The following is a 14,616-nucleotide window of genomic DNA, read 5'->3' as shown; positions in this document are numbered from 1 at the left end:
AATCTTCTCCTCTAACTTTGGTGAGAAAGCAAATAAGCGTATTTCCCAAAATATTAATAAATTCCTTCGAGGTGAACTTGCGTGTGTGTGCTGTACCTGCAGTGTGCGATGATAGGTCCGGCGTCAGGAGGGTTGCAGGCTTTGACCCTGCGGAGGAAGTTGAGGAAGGGGGTTGGATACTCTGGCACTCCGTGATCCGGCCAGGCTGTAAACTGGAACTGGCGCACCTCTCGCCGTTCACTGCTGCCACTCTGATATCAGCAAAAAAAAATAAAAAATGGCTTTACTATCACTGAAATGATCTGTACATGTGCATGTGTAAGCTCCATCTCTTTGCATTATTGAAGGTTGCAACATAAAACCGTACAAAACATTCGTACAAAAAAATAATTCCTATATATACTGTATATATTAAAGGAATACTTTTATTTTAGACCATAAATATTCCTACATTGTACACAAACTATATTGTACACAGAAGATAGGAATAACACATTGCGAAATATTTCATGTGCATTGTTCTCTACTGTATGACAGATCTCCTATCTTGACGTTTCCCAACATATCAACAAAAATTTTGAGTAGCGGTGCTACACTCGGAAGCTACAGTTGGCCTAGTTTCTGTGTTTGTAAGTAGGCCACAGAGACAGGCTAGTCTGGCGGTCTTAGATTAGCCGTGTGCTGTAAGAAAGTGCTCCGCTTCCAACAGTGATCAAATGTTAGCGCCTGACACAGGGAGGCTGGCCTGGTTTGAACACTCCATGAAGCTCAGAGTAATCTCTCCTCCTCCGTGTGTCCCGTTCAGTGACAGACGGAAATTTGAGATTACTCCAGTTGCTCCTGGTTCCTAACTGTAAACTTGAGAGATCAAAGCAGCTTTCACTGGATACGACTGTAATTACTAGAGGAAAGGACACAGCGGGGTGGGTACGGAAAAAAAGAGTGAAATAATTGACCTTATGCAGGGAAAGGGTGCGGACACAGAATGTGGCCAGCTCCATTGTGTCCAGAAGGGTGACCTGGATCATCCCGTATGTCTCTGTGCCGCGACTTGGCCAGTACTGGTCACACTTTATCTACACGGATAAAGGAAACACATCATCGTCATCACTAAAACCATCATAGTTTTCAGACTGAACTAAAGCCACATTGCTCTTCAGTTTCATCATTATTTGTTTTTAGCAAACAGCTCCTAGAACTATAGATTGCCGGTAAAGTAAGATAAGATATACTTAATTATCCCCAAGCAGGGATTTTTCTTGGGCAATAGTGCTACAAACAGCTGCATTAACTTAAAACAACACGTACAAAGAAGATGTAAAATATTGCACATTCCGTGTGAAATAAAAGCTATAAATACATAGGCATTATAAAAATGATGAAAGAAATGGTAAACCCATATTGGATCAATCTTTTATGTGTAGGGCAACACCAGGCTTGACTTAAACATTGCTTTCCTAAGTTTGTAAAACAAAATGTAACAAATAAAAGCATAGATATGAATCTACTGGATTGGTATTTATTAAATTAATGGTATCCCATTACCAGATCAGCCTATTGTCACCGATATCCGATCCATATATTTGAGTCGGCATCGGACAGATATCTGATATTATTATTGGTATCGGTGCATCTCTAATTGTGACTGGCTTATCTACCCGTGACTTCTCCTCAAGGCGCGTCATCATGACCACAGAGGCGGCCCGCTGCTCCCACACCATCCTCCAAAAGTCCCCGAACGTCTCCGCCAGGGGCCCCTGCGTAGCGATGTAGGCATTCTGCTTCCTGTAGCCATCAATGTAGTTGGCGTTGATGTAGTCGCTCCCCAGGATACCTGCAAACAAGACACTTGTGAGGCTCTTGCTAAACTGCAATCTGCATAAGCGACACAATAAATTAACCTTGCATGTATGACATCAAACAGCCTGACGAACTGTTCGTATCTGGCAGCCGCCGGCTTCCAGCAGACGACTGCTGGATGACTAGTGGACGACAACAAACAAACAAGACTCTGTCGGTGTAAATTCATGAGCTGCAGATCAAATCTATTCTCCCCCTTCTTGTTCTGGAGGAGTGCTGGCTGCACTTGAATGCTCTCGCGCCGTTTGTCAGTCTCATGCCACTGCACACAGCCAGTCTTGAGCACTGTTTGCAATTTCAGATTTCATCCATCATGCAGCTCTCCCTCTCCTTCTCCACTCTCTCTTTGTGCCCCCCCCCCCCCCTGAACACGAATACGATCAGACTCTCCCCCATTCTCTCTCCCATTAGGATCTCGAAACATCTTCTTTAACTTGCCGTTCTCTTCCGGTTCATCCTCACCTTCTATGGGGGCCAGGACGACTCTCGTGTGGTCGTAGGCTATGACGTTAGCGTAGCGGTTTTTGGGCTTGTTGACCTCCAGGTTTGAATGCTCCCAGGTGAACTGCTGACTGGGGTCGATTGACTGGGAAGAAAAAGCAAACACGCACACACGCACACACACACACACACACACACACACACACACACACACACACACACACACACACACACACACACACACACACACACACACACACACACACACACACACACATTAACAGTGCATGGTGGCATATTTAGTGGTGCATTTGAGGATAATGGAAAGAGAGTGCTCTGTAATGTCGACGAGCTACCACAACAAATTGCAGTGCTGAATAAATCATGAAAATATAATCTGCACACAGAGATATAAATGTTAAGTAAGATTTGCCTCATGAAGCGACGTCTTAACAGGCTTAACATCTCTAAACAATAAGGATGCTCATATGGAATAATGAAGTATCTCACCTCGTACTCCTGAGAGAGTCGCAGGTTGTCGTTGGCTTTCAGCAGCTCGATGTGCTCAGCCAGCTCACTGATGGGGATGGGAGGATGGCTCATCATTCCTGCGTGACAACAAGGGTCAGAGGTGACGCAGACTTCAGCTGAGTAACCTAAATCACTGCAGGTCAGCATCACTCACATGCAAAGACGTGAAGATAGTTCTACAATCAGAGAACATCACATATCATTAAGGAACACGCCGAGGCAGAAAATCAATTTTGATCCATGTGCAAGGACAAAGTGAGGAGAGTCTCGTTTGCTTGTAAATTGTTTTTCTTTGATAAATTGCTTTCTCTGTGACCAGAGGAGCAGCGACTCAGAGAAAACAAACACAGACAGAACACTAATTAGGAGCACAGACACACACAAAGGAAGCAACCTATGCCTCGTACAGTCGTTCCTGTTCACAGCTGGAGCGATCTATTGCCCATTCAAAAGGCATGCAGCTACAATTAATCAAAGAAACATTGCTTTGTAGGCAATAAACAAGTCAGTATTTAAGTCAGAATACATTCTCGACGTTTCTAGAATTGTAATGCATCTCGATGCGAGAGCCTTTAACTCATTCTGCTGGGACAGCTATCAAAAACAGGCTCATAACGGCTATTTTCTCCTTCAGCCCAGCACTGCAGCACCCACAGTAATCACGACAAAATGCTCCTGTCACGACCAAAATGACCTCAGTTGGCATCAACCGGTGTAGCTGGAAACAAATTTCATCTTTGAGGAGCATCTCAAAAGCACAAATCTCAGGAGAGAAGATGTGGGTGCGGTGGGAGCTTCAGGTTTGCAGCCATATGAGAGTAAAAAACTCATACGATAGAAGAGAAGCGCTCAAGTACTTTGTTCTGTGGGTTTATTTTGCCTCCCACGAACATGTAGAAAAACAAAACCCCAGACCTTCAACTATGGAATAACCAGTGGTATCGTTTGACTTTATATATTCTGGCAGATAAAGCACTAAACACCTCTCCATGGTGACACATCTTGCCACCTTTTCAACAAGGACCCTGTGAGACCTCTGTAAACTGCAACCATGGAAATATAGTGAGAACAGTGATTCAATTCCTCCAGGCAGTGTGTTTTTTAGATGCGGCCAATTTAAGGGAAGAAGTGAAAGCAAAGCATCCTCGGCCTGGTGCCACAACCAAAGCAGCTGTGTTGTTAGAGCTCACTCTGTGGGGGGTGGGGAACGGCAAAATCCATGTACGTACTTCACAGTGGGGCTTTAGTTGGTTAAGCTGGCAAGGACAGAATTAATCCTTTATAAATGATCAGTCAACCCACAACTCACCTTTTGATATGTCAATGTGACCATTAAACCCAACTCAGAAACAGCCAAGAGTCACAGAACAGCTTTCTGCCTTTTCTCATGTGCTATCTGCAGCCTGGCATGTGGATTGTGGGCGAGCGGAGATGATTACATTTTGTCACACCGTTTCGACTCAGCCGTGATTAAGCACTGACTGTCCTACCTGGGCAGAGGCCATTTTTATCTCAGAAAAACGACTGACAGCTGTCGGGTTGGTTGTGGTGCGGAGGCGCATTTTCACAATCTTGTCTGCATGATCTTACCAAAATTAAAATTAGTCGCATGAATATTTCATCATCAAATAATGAGCAATCGGAAGTACACTCCAGTATCCAAATACAAAGTGTGTTTGGGTGCCTGTGTGGGTCCACGCTTCATACCGGGAGTCTGGAAGTTGATGCGTCTCATCTCCACAGGGTCGGTTGGGTGATGGGCCATCATTTCTGCGTTGCTCAAAAGGCTCTTGGTTCCGGGTTCAGAGTCCTTGCGCTTGCTGCTCAAACACCAGTGAGTCAAAAGAACAATTAGCACATGCAAACAACCAGGGAGAAAAAAACAAAACTCAGTAGTGACGTGTCATTAGCATAGCTACTTAAATGGAGTAAATAGTGCATTAACAGATATGGTGTTTTACAGCTTTGTACAATGTTCTCTAGGCAGCATCTGGTATCATGTAATTGCTGTGGGTTAAAACGAACAAAGAGCTTGACATTGGTTTAATCTTACCTGTCAGGTTTGCTGCTTCCAGTGAAACAAGAGCAAGGGAAGGAATAATTAGAGGAAGAAAAGGAAGGAAATGGACAGATTGTTAGAGAGGAAAATCAATATTTTGCATTAGTATTCAAAAGGTTGATGGCTTGCAGCAGATATCACAGGCGTATATAGCAGGGGCAGACTGTTTCATAGCTGTGGGGACGGGGGAACAAACTTCGTAATTGGAACAAATTTGATGAATATCAGGCTGAAAGTTTGTAGGAGGATAGTGGAACATTAAACAATCCCGGTAAAAACAGTATAAGTGGGAGCTGCTGGCAGAATGTGAGCACAAGAGCATTCTAGACATAATCTTAATGCATCTTAAAAGAATGAGGCTGGAAAAATTCAATATTTTTCAAAGCTAACAATTAATTAATCCCACAGTACTAACAAGTATTGTCTGTGTAGCCGAAGCCTGAAACAACTTATTCCTCTGTCAATAGAGCTGCATGGTTGTCCAAAAAATATTAAAAAAAACACATCAATAAGCTACACAATTGGATAGATTTTCCTTCATTGCCATGAACATGGACACTGCAGTTAACTGTGAGTGAATCCCACATTATGCCATACCGGTGCCAAAAATACTCAATAGAGCAACAAATGTGTATTAATCCGTTGCTGAAAATATTCCCTAATAAATACATTATTTCCTCCCATCTGTTTTAGTAAATTATTAAGCCTTTTTATAAACATGACATGGTTTGTGACCCATTTTAAAGATTTATATCATTAGTAGGATGAATAGTGGCTTGGGTTGACTCACAAACAACAACGTCCAAACATATTGCGAGATAGTCTGAAGAATTATTGGTCTTTTCATGACAAATATCCTTTAAGAGTCCTACTCAAAGCTGCCCCACTCACTTTTTGTAAAGGAGGATAGCAATGACGATGCAGATGATGAAGACCACAGCCAGGACGGGTCCAACCACCCATATCAGACCATCACCTGCGTCGAGGGGCTGGGGATCTGAATCCGGGGCAATCACGGGGTCCGTGTAGGGGCTGGCCACGTACATTTTCTGTCAACAAACACACAGGCACACAGTCAGGAAAACAAGACACTGGAAGTGTTCTTCTGTTTGTTTGTCTATTTTAGAGATACCTGACTAAATCAGAGCGGAAATTATTTACAACAGTCCAAAAGAGTGAATCCCACGGCCCTTTTACCAAGACTCAATAAAGTGTAACGCATGTCAACAAAATGCTGCAGCATTGGATTGCATTAGATTGAAAGGGTGTTTCTGTAATTGTGTATATTAGATTATATATGATCTGTCTTTGCATTTTAGAAAACACATGAAGAATGTACCTGAGCCTACTGACATTATATGTCCGGATAATTACAATAAACTGCCTTTTTATTAGTTCTAAAGGACTTTTTAAGAGCCTCCTCTAATCTAAGTGTCCCTAATAAAACCCATCAAAAAAAGAAATGAATCTATCCCAATTCAAGTCATTTATTGACGTCTGATTCAATTCAAATGCGCATACGATCCAGTGCACTGCACAAAGCGTATATCACACACTGCCACAGTAGTACACTCACTCTTAATTAGCAGTGGTGATGGAAGTACGCAAAGGTTATTGCCTTTTGCTTACACCACTTTGACTGACGTACATTTTATTGTTTTAGCAGCCAGTCCATATTGATTACAATGTATAGTGACAGCCTGCAGCAGAGAAGCACAGGCAGCGAGGAACGAGGGAGTGGTTATGAACACAGAAAGAAAAGAGAAGTGACACGGTGGCTTTTGTACCCCGGTTGTGGAGTTGAGCTCAGCCAGGATGAAGAAGACGTACTCCTGTCCCGCCTCTAGAGCTCGGTTCTCAAAGCCTCCGTAGTCCAGCTGGTCCCCCAGGGTGAAGAATGCCGGTAGGGTGGCAGGTGTGAAACGGGCGGTGATGTAAGCCCGCCGCAGGTCCACCTGCTTCTGCTGCCTAGAATCCTTCTGCTTTTGACTGATGTCTTTTAACAGCTGAGAGATGGAGAGAGGACAAAATGAGACGTTCCAATATCTATGACTAATGTTTAAACACCGATGTGGAATTATAAAAAGTAAGGTGTTCTTAGCAATTTGATTGTGCGTATGTTTATAGGTCCTTTCCTCCTTCAAGGCACAAACATCAGTGGGTGCTGTCATTGTTGTGGTTCTCACCTCCTCAAGGTCCATTTCATCTGGGCTCTTGAGGAGTCTGATAACGCCGCGGGCTCTCCGCAGTGGAACCACAACAACATACACGTTCCTGCGGGGGCAGAGGAGGACAAACAACATAACACCGGTTGCACTGATACAACAGCAAACATGTAACCGTTTCCACCTTTCCTTGCCAACCTGTTGCACTACAGAGGAAGACTAACATCTTGTAAGTCAGGTAGTGTCATCATCATGCCACACACCTTTAGAGAACATCTGAGACGAGTACAACAAGTCTAAGAAAACCATGGCGAGGATTTCAGAAACTGTGACAACATCTAAAACTCCATCTCACTTGACAGGAGAGCGAGTCTCCAGCGACGGCAGGACTATGGTGACTGTGGTCTCAGTGTCACGGGTGTGATCAATCTCAGGGCGGCGGATGGTGATTGGCGGGGAGGTCTTGGCGGAGATGCGGTGGCGAAGGCCTCCCATGTTTCCCTCTGGAGCGGTGATCTTAAAGTCGTAGCTGGTGTCAGGCTGAAGGTTTGGGATGACTGCCTTTCTCAGACGAGCGTCCACCTCCAACTTCTGTCGGTTGTATTCCACCTGGAGGATGGGAGACGGGTAGTGAAGTTAGAACAATAGGTAAAAGGCAAATATGCTTATTTATACACTGCATGCTGATGATATCCTATTGTACTTTAACGCGCTGACACCATGCCCCCTTTAGAGGGCAGTCGGCCTAAATTAAAACTAATTTTTATCATCATGTGATCCTGGAAATTAATTATTTTCTTCTTTGAAGTTTTCCATGGTTAATTGCAATGTTGCACTGTCCCACTGCCCCACTTTACACCATATTTGAATGAGAGTTAGATGAGAAGCTTGATATCACTCATATGTCTGTGCGGTGCATATGAAGCTACCACCAGCAGCTGGCTAACTTAGCTCACTAATCAATACATTGTATCTTGTTTGTTTAATCCATCCACCCAAAAAAACGGGTCAATTATTGAGCTGGTTTTTTGATTTTGTTATTTATAGTAAAAGTTTTCATGAAATCCTACATAAAGCCCACATCCCACTTGGGAACAGTTGGAGTATAACCATGCATATAAAATACAGAAACTTATGATAATGTCAGGTATTATAATCAAGCATCTGACATACAGTAAAGCGATAGGGGTTGGTGCTCTCTGGAAACTCCCAGGTCAGGAGAACACTGGTCTTAGTGGCCAGATTGACTGAAAAATTCCTCGGCACATCTGGGAAACAAACAAACAGAAAAACAGAGTCACACATGGCGACTTATTTCATTCAAATCAGCGGCTCCTCTGCTGCCCTTCTGCAAACCGGTAAAAAACAAACGTCAGTCAGATTTCTTACTGGGGGAAGAACACATGATGGTTGAGAGGATGGGCAGGTGATGAGGAGAGTGGATGTCAAGAGTAATAAGTACAGATAACAGACAGACCGGCTGCAGGAATCTGACATGCCACATTCACAGAGTGTAAGGGTGTGTTTGTTAGACTCAGAATTCAGCATGTCAGCAAAGGCTTCAGAAAAGGTGGAAGTGGAGGTCTATCAGACAAAAAGAGCTTACCTGCAGATACGGCCCCAGACGCTGGTTTTCCCTTGAATTCAGACTGCACACTTACCTGCCGTATTAGATACTGTATATCCAAGTCCTGTATTGACTTTTACCTGAAGGTTTGTGATAAGCAGTGCTCTTGAAGCAAACATCCATTAACATTCAGCCTGCTTCCACTGGTGGTGAAGGGTAGGTGATGAAGGTATAAGTGAAAGAGTGGAGGAGATTGGGGGGGAGTAGTCGTGTTCCCCTAGACTCTGCAGTTGGCCCAGACTTCATATCGTTTAGTGGTTTAGAGTGAAATCCACAGTAAAGGGAGCGGAGATGTGAAGCTGAACCAGTGCTTAGAAGGTGCTGAGGCCAGCCCTACCTGTTTCAAAGGCCAGGGTTCGGCCCATCAGAGGTGGACTGAAGGGGCCTGGCCCTGCCTTGTTGTGGGCTCTTAGCTGCACCTCGTAGGCCGTGCTGTGATTGAGGCCCAGGATGGTGTAGCTGGACTCACTCGTTGGTAACGTGATCAGCCAAGGGGGAGCAGTGGGGGCTGGTACGGCTGACGGGCCGGGGTCGCTAGAGGGTTTGGGGCCCGCAGCCTCTTTGTAAGATATGGTGTACTCTGTGATGACACCGTTGCACTCCTCTGGGGTAGGGGGCAGCCAGGAGAACTGGAGGGAGCAGCAGGTGGCATTAACAAAGTCAGGAATTTTGGGGTATCCCGAGGGTGGGAAGATGGGAACTGTTATCTCCTGTTGCACTACGTCTCCGTAGCCCGCTCGGCTCTTTGCGGAGAGGACGAAGACGTAAGAGGAACCTTGGGAAAGGTTTCTGACAGTGAAGTTTTTCTCTTTATTTGTGAAATCCACTGTGGCGTCTAAAGAGGTATTCTTCGGGCCAAACTGTAGGCGGTAGCCCTGGATTACCACTGGGGCCCCTCGGCTATCAGAGCCTGACTCAGAGCACTCCACCGGAGGAGCCCACCGAACCACCACTGATGGACCAGATCCTGGACGCACCCAAAGTGAGGGGGGGCCGGGCACTGCAAACAACAGTGTAGGCAGCAGAAAATCAATCATAATATATATATATATATATATATATATATATATATATATATATATACAAACATATATCATGTAAATCTTAAGAATTAGAATTGATTTGGCTGTTTATTTACTGCTGGCTGGTGCAGCTTACTGTAAGATCAATTCTTGAGTAAGTTACTAAATCCAGTGCACTGAACTGTATACTTGGCATATGCTTACCAATCCCCAGGGTCTGCACCAGTTTGGCTTTGCTATGCGCTCCATCCCCTTTGGTGGTGTACGCTGCCACTGAGATGGAGTACAACGTCTCTGCTTTCAGACCTCCTAAAATCAGCTCCTGTGGGGGAAAACACATAACAGCACCATAAAAATGCTGCTAACTCATTCCTTTTAATGTGAGATGTTACACAGATCTCTTGCTTTCCTTTCTTTAGAGTGATGCATCAGTGAGGAATAATCAAAAAGTTACATACAAGAGGCTAAGCAAATCTCAAGTGGTCAAACTCGATAAGGACCTCATAGCTGTCTCTGTGTAATGTATTGGATGCATTGTGCTGGGACGGCTAGTCTGCACTCACATATTGAGTTGAGTCACCCTCCTCCATCTTATCCCAGAGATGAGACACACCCCGAAGGCAGCCGAGACAGATGACACAAGGATTGAGTCAAAGGACAAAAAGGAGAGAGAGGGAGGAAGTTTAATGCTAAAATAAATCTTTTGATCAAATATTTGGTTATGACATCACCTGAGACTCATCCAATAACAGGTCTTTGATCCGGGGAAGGTTTCGTGATTCACCGCTCTCTGCGCGGCTGAAACGCACTTGGTACCCACGAACCTGGCCTTGCCGTAACCGCGGCAACACCGACCGCCAAGTGACTCGAAGTGCCGAGGAGTTGAGCGGCTGGACATCCGACTGACGAGGGGCTGCACCGGGAACTAATCGCGCACACACACACACACACACACACACACACACACACACACACACACACACACACACACACACACACACACACACACACACACACACACACACACACAATACAGAGTTAATTAAGCGACCAACAGTCTAGCCAGTAAATAATCAACTAAACAATCAATTCTGTTTAAGTCTGATCGATGGCTCTCACTCTTACCGTCCTCATCAGTTCTGCAAATCACAACAGGGCTGTTGGGTCCGGTCCCCTCTGCAGTGAAGGCTGCCACGGTGATGTTGTACCAGCTCCATTTCTCCAGCCCCTGTAACACTGTCTGCCCCTGCTGGGCGGGGATAGGAAGCCCCTTCACCTCCTGGCCCTGCCCTCCACCTTCAGCCCCAGAAACTCTCTGGTACCTCAGCTCATAACCTGCCAATTCGCCATTCTGACCCTCCATTGGAGGCGGCTCCCAATTTACTCTCAGCGAGGTGGAGCTGGCACGCTCGCACGACACACCCTCGGGGGCAGCTGAGGGCTCTGATTGGACATGGGGCAAGGAGGGCAATTGGCAAAAAGTTTAGGAGACACCCATTGGGGTTGAAAACAGCAAGAAAGGGGGGGGGGGGGGAGGATAGGAGATAAGGATAAAAAAGGAAACAATAAGAAATTAAACTCAAATGAAAGAGATAACGCCAGGACAAACATGAGCGAGACACTAAAGGAGAGCAACCACATTATATAAAAGCATAATGTTAGCCTAATGAAATAAACCAGAGACGAGAGTATTGACCCTGAGTGGACAACTTAATTACACCCGAGGAGAATGTGCATCCGATACCCGATGATTATATCTTATCCTCTAGCCGTGTACTAATGGCATAAAAGGATCCAGATTTATGAATGAAAAACAGATACAAGTCTTTCTTTCTAAAGCAGGGATGCACAGCTCAGTACACAGGAGCACAGACAAATATACACATTTCACAACACCAGCGCCCATGGTGGCATAATCCTTGAGTCGGGATAATAGAGTGGTCTGAAGCGTTCTACTGCTGAATAGGGGAAGGTCCTGGGCTTCACAAAGGGAGGAAAATACAAACTATTACAGATCTCACACAGTGCTGGAAGGATTTAGGAGGCAGGTTAAAAATTAATTTAAAAAAAAGAACAAGGAGCCCGGGAGAGAAAGGCACTCAGATGGATGTTGAAAGTCAGGCTAGAATGAAGAATTGCAGACAACAAATTAATCAGAAGGATGGCTTGCATATGTACTGTAACAAACCAGCCAAGAATCACACACCTTCATCACCATAGATCCCTGAACTGTCGGTATCCCTCGCCCTATGAGATGTTCATATAAAAGAGCGTGAACACAACCGCACAGCTGGGAACATGGCTGAGGCGTCTGAGCTTGTGTGTGAGTGAATAGCATGTGTGTGTATGTGTGGGAGTGTAATAGTCATAGCTGACAGGTTCAAGCATCTATCCACTCAGCCGTACAGCCACTGTTCTGTTGGCCTCGGGGGACAATCTAGATGTGCACCAAAGCTTGGCGATAACAAAGCGCACATAACCTCCCAGGGAAATGAATTCTGCTGCATGAAATAGTCTGCTTATCTGGCACCTTCCCCTTCCTGAACCCCCCCCCCCCCCCCCCCCTCTTTGTTTTTGGAGGTACAGAGTGAAAGGAAACCATCTAAAAGTGTTTAGCACATTTTGTACTTGGTCCTAGAAAAGGATCTGATTGTGAATATACAGTAAGAATCGTTGAGTCTGTTGAGAGATTATAAATACTTGACAAAAACTTACCGTTGAAGCGTTACAGTAGAGCGCCATTCACTGAAGGACTTGCTTTTTTCTCGACCACGACTACTTAATTGATTCTTTTCCTTGCACCATTTTCTCCATTATATCTGCATTTTCGTCTTGTGTGCAGATATGAGTTGACTCGATAGTGTCAGAGCAAAGTAGTAGAACTTAATTGACCGTTGTCGGCAATCAGTGATTGCGCAGAAAATGAAATAGCGAAAAAGGAGACAAGGAAGAGAATCAAAGTTCAGCGTGGACAGAATACAGACTGGCACTTACCTGTCAACACAGCAGGCCAACCGCCATCCTTTAGTGCTCCTCGCCACTGGCTGCTAGCCAATACGTGGCGAGCATTTTCCCCTGTTCAAAGACATTAGACACTGATAGAGTGGAAAAAGTGAAAGGAGGGTGAAGAAAAGGAAGAGTGAAACATTAATCGGTGCTCCGTCTCCATCTGTCATGATGTTGTGGTTGTGTAAGAAAGCGAGAGGCTGAGCGGAGGAAGAAAGGCACAGTCAAACATAGATGGATGGACGGGGGGTGGGGTTGGACAGATGGGTTGATAAATGAGATAGATGGAGAGATGTGAAAATGGTTCCCAGGTTTTACCGGTTCAGGAGCTGATGTACTTTGACCTGTGTGTGTGTGTGTGTGTGTGTGTTTAGAGAACACATTTTTGCATGAGATTTGGGTACAAGACTGAAACACAATACGATGTAAATTTGCGGCGTCTGTGAGTGCCTGCAGGTGCAGAATGTGAACCCAGTCGAACTGAGACATACTGGCTTGTGACGTCCTCTGCACCAGTTCGTTGGTGAAAGCTCCGATGCCTTTGTTTGAGATGGCGGCCAGGGAGAAGGAGTACTCTGTGTTCGCTTTTAGACGCTCAACTGTGTAAGAATTCCTCGGGCCAAAGGTCAGCTTCTCCTGCGAGAGAGAAGAAAGAAGAGCAGAGGACAGGACGAGAGGTGAAGTGAGGGGAGTGAAAAAGAAATCATTAAAGAGATGAGACTGCCACTAGCAGACACAGTGGCACTGGACACTGGGGTTAATCTTTTAAACGTCCTACTTTTATCTGTCCTCTCATCCCTCTGTCTTGTTAAGAAATCCACCCAGCAGACAGGTTCATAAGAAGAGAGTAAGGGAAGAGTAAGAGGTCTTACCAAGCCGCCATACTTGACAGGTTTGTAGAGCAGCTCATAGTTGACAATGCCCTCCTTTGTGTAAGCAGGTTCCCAGGTCAGCTCAATGCTGGTGTCTGCCACCTTTCCGACTTTAAACTTTCCTGGCTGGCCTGGGACTGAAGGGGACAAGACCAAAATGTCAGTCAGTCTTTATATCGAAACATTCTTGTGCATTTTTCTTAGTTAAAGGTCCTGAAAACCTCTTTACTTACACAGCATTTTACTGTGAAAGGATTCTACATTAACATTATATTATCTTACAAAGTTGGAATGATACTGGTTATTCACATATGTAAAATATTTAGCAATTATCTATTAAATCACTTCTTAAAACTCACTTTTTACTACGTCAATTTTAGTTACGTTACACCTTGTGATTGTTTTTCCTTTTTAATTCATTACATTTATTTTTTGAACATGTTTTATTATGCTCGTAGAATTATTCTTCAATACTATTTATATAACAATTGAAATGATCTTGCATCTTGTGGAAATGCCACAATCAAATCTGATGAAACAGGACTGTTTGGGAGCGTTTGTTTTTGAGTGTTAAATGATATTACATTATATATAAAATTGTATATAAATTAATTTTTCTAACTTTAGCTGTAATCACTGCTTGTTAAGTCATAATTATTTAATGTTACAGAGAAATTACCAAGCTGGAAATCAATCAATTCTAACCTGACATAATTTTTCAGGTGATATGAAGTCTTAGTGGAATTAAAAAATGATGTACTAACTCTCAATGTCATAACATACTCCCATAAATCTCAAAAACACTTGTATTTTTGTGCAGTTTTTATAATATCTCATTCCTTTTGTGTGCTGGAAAACCGGGAGGCTTTCATGAGACATCTGATGGCGTAGCAGGAGCTCAGGCTCTGCAGAAATTTAAACCAATAATACCATCAGAGTAATCATCTCTTTGTCCCTCCCATCACATAAAACCTGCGACTTCACAGCAGCTGTGACAGTGACATGAGCAGCACCGAGCTAATCCCTGTTTCCT

The 14,616-nt window shown here is 44.3% G+C and overlaps 1 protein-coding gene across 3 annotated transcripts in view; it reads right to left on the bottom strand.

Annotated features, from left to right (window-relative positions):
- Positions 1–14,616, bottom strand: part of ptprsb (protein tyrosine phosphatase receptor type Sb) — a 46,575-nt gene that overhangs the window by 6,723 nt on the left and 25,236 nt on the right. The window contains exons 8-26 of one of the 3 annotated variants that reach the window (XM_076098146.1): positions 13,584–13,720; positions 13,203–13,347; positions 10,831–11,148; positions 10,437–10,630; positions 10,269–10,295; positions 9,910–10,027; positions 9,021–9,683; positions 8,230–8,324; positions 7,412–7,665; positions 7,078–7,165; positions 6,679–6,897; positions 5,783–5,940; positions 4,886–4,897; positions 4,540–4,652; positions 2,812–2,909; positions 2,323–2,446; positions 1,659–1,834; positions 957–1,076; positions 97–251 (exon numbers count right to left, since the gene is read on the bottom strand). In XM_076098146.1, the coding sequence (XP_075954261.1) occupies positions 97–251; positions 957–1,076; positions 1,659–1,834; positions 2,323–2,446; positions 2,812–2,909; positions 4,540–4,652; positions 4,886–4,897; positions 5,783–5,940; positions 6,679–6,897; positions 7,078–7,165; positions 7,412–7,665; positions 8,230–8,324; positions 9,021–9,683; positions 9,910–10,027; positions 10,269–10,295; positions 10,437–10,630; positions 10,831–11,148; positions 13,203–13,347; positions 13,584–13,720 (3,214 nt within the window). Of the gene's footprint in view, positions 1–96; positions 252–956; positions 1,077–1,658; positions 1,835–2,322; positions 2,447–2,811; positions 2,943–4,539; positions 4,656–4,885; positions 4,898–5,782; positions 5,941–6,678; positions 6,898–7,077; positions 7,166–7,411; positions 7,666–8,229; positions 8,325–9,020; positions 9,684–9,909; positions 10,028–10,268; positions 10,296–10,436; positions 10,631–10,830; positions 11,149–13,202; positions 13,348–13,583; positions 13,721–14,616 lie in introns of all 3 variants that reach the window. The other 2 variants (XM_076098145.1, XM_076098147.1) reach the window with 2 other exon arrangements.

Source organism: Anarhichas minor, unplaced genomic scaffold, assembly GCF_050575085.1.
Source record: "Anarhichas minor isolate MPS153535 unplaced genomic scaffold, ASM5057508v1 ptg000024l, whole genome shotgun sequence".
NCBI classification, from domain to species: Eukaryota; Metazoa; Chordata; class Actinopteri; order Perciformes; family Anarhichadidae; genus Anarhichas; species Anarhichas minor.
This window is presented reverse-complemented; position numbering and strand designations above follow the sequence as displayed.